Here is a 6,009-nt window from a genome sequence, read left to right as displayed (position 1 = left end):
TTATCTCCTTATAGTGGATGATTTCACTCATTATTGTTGGTTCTTCCCTATCAAATGTAAATCTAAGGTATTCAAGACCTTTGTTGAATTCAAAGCCCTTGCTGAATCTTTGTTACATACTAAAGTTGTTACACTAAGATCTGATTCTGGAGGTGAATTTGTCAGTTCTATGTTCACTCAATATCATCAACTATCTTGCCCTCACATACCAGAGCAAAATGGTTGTGTGAAGCGTAAGCATAGACACATAGTGGGAACTGCTCGAAACACTTTTAGTTGTCTCTCATTTCCCCATATTTACTGGGTTGAAGCATTCTCTACATTAGTTTATCTTATAAACAAATTGCCTACCATGTCTAGATCCTGCCTTTAGGAAAATATGTTCAAAAAGTCTCCAGATTATACAACACTGAAAGTATTTGGGTGCAGGTGTTTTCCTTGGTTAAAACCATATGTAGCTTCCAAACTTGAGCATAAAAGTAAGCCCTGTGTCTTTCTTGGCTATAGTTTCAATCATAAGGCTATAAGTGTCTTGACATTCAATCCAGAAAGGTCTATATCTCGAGACATGTTATATTTGATGAATTGACCTTTCCATTTCATCAAGTCTCTCAAGCTTTACCTTTCATAAGATCAACCACTACTCCTTCATCTTCAATACCTTCTACTCTTATCTTCCCCAAACTCCCTACAGCCCCTAATCCTTCCCCCTTATACACCCTATTGCATCTTCCTACACTCATAATTCTTCACCTTTCCAACCCACCTCTCCCACTTTCATTTCTCACCATTCTTCAACTATATAACCATTACCACCTCAGAACACTCACCCTATGCAAACTCGATCCAAATCAGGTATTTTTAAGCCTAAGGCTTATTCAGCCACTAAACATCATCTTCCTTCTCACATATCTCCTGATTTTCTTCCCACCACTTATATCCAAGCCTCAAAACATTCTCACTGGAGACAAGCCATGCAGGAGGAATTCAATGCTTTGGTCAATACTAATACTTGGTCTCTTGTTCCTCCTCACCCATCTCGAAGTCTTGTTGGATGTAAATAGGTTTTTCGCATTAAAAAGAAAGTTGATGGAACTATTGACCACTATAAAGCACGGTTAGTAGCAAAAGGTTTCCATCAACAGGAATGTTTAGACTACATAGAAACCTTCAGTCCTGTGGCCAAACCAGTAACTATAAGGCTTCTTCTCACTTTTGCATCTCAGTATGACTGGTTTCAAATCAGTTAGATGTCAGTAATGCCTTTTTGCATGGCACTATCTCTAAAACTGTGTTCATGGAGCAACCCTCTGGTTTTCAAGATCCTACTAAGCCTAATCATGTTTGCAAGTTACATAAGAGTCTTTATGGACTTAAGCAAGCTCCTCGTGCCTGGTATCAGAAACTTCATGGTGCACTTCAATCTATGGGATTTTGTGGTTCACAGAATGATCACTCACTCTTTGTCAAGAAGGATCCTTCTTTGGTGTTCATTCTTGTATATGTGGATGACATTTTAGTCACAGGTCCATCTTCCCAAGCTTGCAAGGATACAATAGCTCAACTCAGTGCTCTTTTCCAATCAAAGATCTGGGTCCTCTTCATTTCTTTCTTGGCATTAAGGTTAACATGTCCTTTTCTGGAATCTTTATATCTCAGACTAAATATATTCTTGATTTGCTTACCAAGACAAACATGGCAGGTGCAAAACCATGTGCTACACCTCTTAGTACATCTAAGTTGGATCACTCATCTCCCTTGCTCTCTAATCCAGAAGAATACAAATCTATTGTAGGAGGTCTGCAATATCTTACTTGGTCAAGACCTGACCTTTCTTTTGTTGTTAACTTGGTTTGTCAATTTATGCATCAACCAAGACAATCACATTTCCAGGCAGTCAAAAGAATATTGCGATATTTGAAAGGCACACTTGAGCTTGGTCTCTGGTTTCCAAAAACCTCAAGTTCTCTCACTGTTAATGCCTTATCAGATGCAAATTGGGTTGGGTGTACACTAGATAGAAGATCCACAGGTGGTTATTGCATTTTTTTGGGCAACTCTCTCATCAGTTTGAGTGCTAAAAAGCAGCCAACCGTGGCTCGTTCCTCCACTGAAGCAGAGTATCGCTCCTTAGCAAACACAGCTGTTGAAATTACATGGCTTTGCAAGTTACTAGTTGATGTTGGTGTGTCTCTATCATGTTCTCCTACATTGTGGTGTGATAACATTTCTGCGATCTCCTTAGCTAAGAATCCCTTATTTCATGCTCAGACTAAACATGTGGAGATTGACTATCACTATATAAGGGAAAAAGTTCTCTCCAATGCTGTCATCGTTCAGTTTGTGTGTTCACAGGACCAAATCGCGGATATTTGCACCAAATCTCTATCCACTTCTCGGGTTTTGCTTCTCAGAGACAAACTATCACTTCAGTTGCCTACGTTCAGTTTGAGGGGGCATATTAAGGATAGTTTATCTTGATTTTCTGTTGTAATTCTCGTAAAATTAGTTGTAGGACAAATAGGCAAGTGTACAGCTGCTTAGTTGGCAAATGTATAGCTCTATATATACGAATGATGTACTCTAATTATTTCTTAATGAAACAGTTTTCCTAATAGTACAAACTCAATATATTGTTTTTGGTTTGAAGACATTTGTATACCGAACCAATTGGTTTCAATCAACTGTCCTTTTTGGGATCCCAACATAAGTAAATCAAACTGTAAAAATCTTTACATTTTGAGACAATTTGCTTCAATATATTATTATCTTTTCCTGTCTGAGAGATGAGATAACAAATTGTCAGGTTTACATTGATGATAAATAGGTGATAACGAAAGATGCTCATAACAGAATATAAACGATACAAGCGAGCGTAATCGAAAAACTTAACATCTACGCCACTCTTTTCAAATAAATGGCTAAATAACATTTTTCCCTAAAAACCTGATTATGGTAAGGGAATAGGAAACCCCATTTTACTAAGGGATAGGAATGGTTACCCAAATTGTGGCAAGTGGGTTACACACGCTACCGCCTCTGGAACTTCTTTTACTTTTAGTTTTAGGTCTCTTCCCCTATAAAACTCAAACCCTCCCTTCTTAACAGATAATCTCTGTAAAATCCCCTCCTCTCTCTCTCTCTCTCTCTCTCTCTCTATATAAAGCTCGAATTTTCAGATCTGTAATTTTTGTGGTCTCAGATGGCTGTTGAAGTGCTCAGTCCCAAGGATTGCCTCAAGGACTCACTCTCACGCCAGTCGGTAACGAATTTCAATCGCAACCCTAACCCTAGCTGCCTCGGCCGCCCAAGCCGCCCCCAGCCCGACGGCAAGAACCGAAGGCCCAGCCGGCCCAATAACCTTCCTCGCCCGGTCCAGAAATTCCCGGCCCCCCAAAACCTTGTCATGGGTCAGGTCAAAATCCTCAAGCGTGGCGAAGAAATCTCCAAAACGGCGCCGGCTCCACCGCTACAGAAGCAAAATTTCAAGCCCCAAGTGCCGGCTCCGCCGCCACAGAAGCAGAATCCCAAGCCCCAAGCTCCGGATCTTGGAAACACGAACCGGATGGGCCCGGAAACGAAACGGGTTCCCAAGCTGAGCAAACAGGCGGACCCGAACCGGACTGCCGGTTTCTACGCCGGATCGTCGTCGTGCATAGCCTCGCCGCCTCCAAGCTCTCTGCCTCTGCCATCCTTTTTCGCCAAGAAGGGCGCTGCCACAAGCACAGATGCTGCGGCAAGCGAGCTGCTGAAGCTTCTGCGGCTGAATTTGTAGTTGGGCCGGCTAGTCCATTGGGTCGCCGGTCCAGCAGTGGACCGCCAAATTGCAGTGTAAATTCTTGGATTTTGGCTTAATTTTCGAGATGTGTGGTTGTCGTTCCTCCCCTTATTTTTTCAAAGGGAAGATGGATGAATTCGCAGTCGGATCTAACGCTTTTTCTCCTTTTTAATTTATTGGTTGGATAATTAGTGTGCAGGGATAATACGGTCGGTCTGGTTCAGCGTTTAATTTTCAATTTGTTTTATTTAACTTTTCTATTAATTAGGTTTAGGTTTAAGAAGATGGAGATTAGAGCTGTATCTCTAAAATTCGTGTGTATATCCCCAAGTTTTTACGATATGGTTGCAAATAAGTTTTTAAGTCAAATTTGGTTTTAAATTCCATGTAATTTTGTTTACCTTTATCGAGTTGTTTTATTTTTCTACTATAATATATTTTATCTTGTGATGGGATTCCGTCCTTATTTTTGATATTTGATATTTGGATTGAATAAACTACTAGAATGTAATGGTTTGGATTTCACTGGACGCATTTCAAATGATGAAATTCGGAAAGCTGGGGAAAAAGCACTTTGGGTTGCACCTACGAAAGTAAAAGCAGAAGCAGAAGCGCCTATGAACTCTTTCTCTACGCCCTTTTGGTCCCAGAAATTCGTCGCCTGATGTCGGTGGGAATTGGGATGCAGCTTTAAGTGAAATATGCCAAACCCAAAATACTCTCTTAAAAGCCCACTCAAGAGTCCAAGCATCTGAAGTCCAGCATTGCCAAATGACGTCAAACCATGTTCACATATTTGTTTTGTTTGGCGCATGCAATGCACGCGTGAACTCGGCGATTATGCCGATAGCTTCGGCTGTTGTGGAGCCCGCTGCATCAGTCCAAGGGCCACAGACGGGTATATATAGTGGCAATTCGTGAGCCGTTGGATTTTCAATAGACGAATGATCAAGAACTTTGGACTTTCAATGATTTTTTATGGGATTTTTTAACTTTAATGTTTCAAGAGTATTGAAATTTAAAATAAATCTAGTGTTAAATTACATATTGATTATAATTTTTTAATGTATTCTTAATTCAAAATAATTAATGTACATTTTATTTAATGTCTTCCATTCAATATTTAAATTTATTAATATACAAATTTTAATTTATTTTTTTACCAAAAAGAGTTTTTTAATTTATTAATTTTATTTAACATTCTTCAAGACTCAATTAATATACCTAAATGTTAGTACTGATATGTATTATATTGAACTAATGTATTTAAATGTTAGTACCGAAATATATGCACTGAAATGTATTATATTAAATTAATATATCTAAATGTGTGTACTAAAATGTATGCACCGAAATGTTCGTACCAAAATATATTATATTGAATTAATGTATCTAAATGTTTGTATTGAAATGGATGTATCGAAATGTGTGTATCTGAATGTATGCACCGTCTATTATAATAAATTTAATGTACCTAAATGAATAAAACAAAGTACATCGAAATATATTGTATAACAAAATTAGTTTATCTAAATGTTTACAATAAAATATATTAGGATAAATGAAATGAAAATTATAATTATAATAAAATAAAATTAATACATTAAAAATTAGGAAGAAAAAGAGAAATAATTAACAAAATCAAAATATAATTAATAAATGAGGTTATTAATGTATCAAGGAACTCAAATTATATCTTGATCTTACACATGGTTTTAATCTAAAGGTCATCTTTACCAAGGATTAAAATGAAGTTTTGTATTTTTTTTATTAAAAAGTACCCACTATCTTCTTCATTCCCTACATCACAACGCAATATTTATTTTTATGACAATCTTCTATATTTGTTATTTCCAAATCCTTTTTTTTTACCAACAAAAATGAGGGAGAAGGTAATTTGGTTGATCGAGAAAGACGTTGCTTTACTTGAGGGTTGTGTGTGCGTTGCTCGTGACTGGGTCACGGGAAATGAGATGAGGGTGCAACAAATGTGAAAAAAATTCATGCATAATTTGTCAAACAAATTCGTCACTTAGTATTATAGTCTAGTGGTATTCCTCTTCATTTGTAAGTGAGAAGTCTTAGATTCGATTCTTACCATAGACGAATTTGAACCGCGTTATTGTTAGCTCATTGAGAGGCTAAGCCCACCCCTCTTAATATAGATAATATTGTTTGTTCAAAAAAAAAAAATTGTCGAGTAGAAGCAAGGCACATCCCGGATCAAGCAA

The 6,009-nt window shown here is 37.6% G+C and overlaps 1 protein-coding gene across 1 annotated transcript; it reads left to right on the top strand.

Moving 5' to 3' along the window:
• Positions 1 to 3,140: 3,140 nt before the first annotated feature.
• On the top strand, positions 3,141 to 4,147 carry LOC126633296 (pollen-specific leucine-rich repeat extensin-like protein 1). The gene is made up of 2 exons (XM_050303871.1): positions 3,141 to 3,235; positions 3,284 to 4,147. The coding sequence occupies exons 1-2, from the start codon at positions 3,203 to 3,205 to the stop codon at positions 3,773 to 3,775; spliced, it is 525 nt and encodes a 174-aa protein (XP_050159828.1). The 5' UTR covers positions 3,141 to 3,202; the 3' UTR covers positions 3,776 to 4,147.
• The last annotated feature ends 1,862 nt before the right edge of the window (positions 4,148 to 6,009 follow it).

This window comes from Malus sylvestris, chromosome 8 (genome assembly GCF_916048215.2).
Source record: "Malus sylvestris chromosome 8, drMalSylv7.2, whole genome shotgun sequence".
In the NCBI taxonomy this organism is placed as follows: Eukaryota; Viridiplantae; Streptophyta; class Magnoliopsida; order Rosales; family Rosaceae; genus Malus; species Malus sylvestris.
This window is presented reverse-complemented; position numbering and strand designations above follow the sequence as displayed.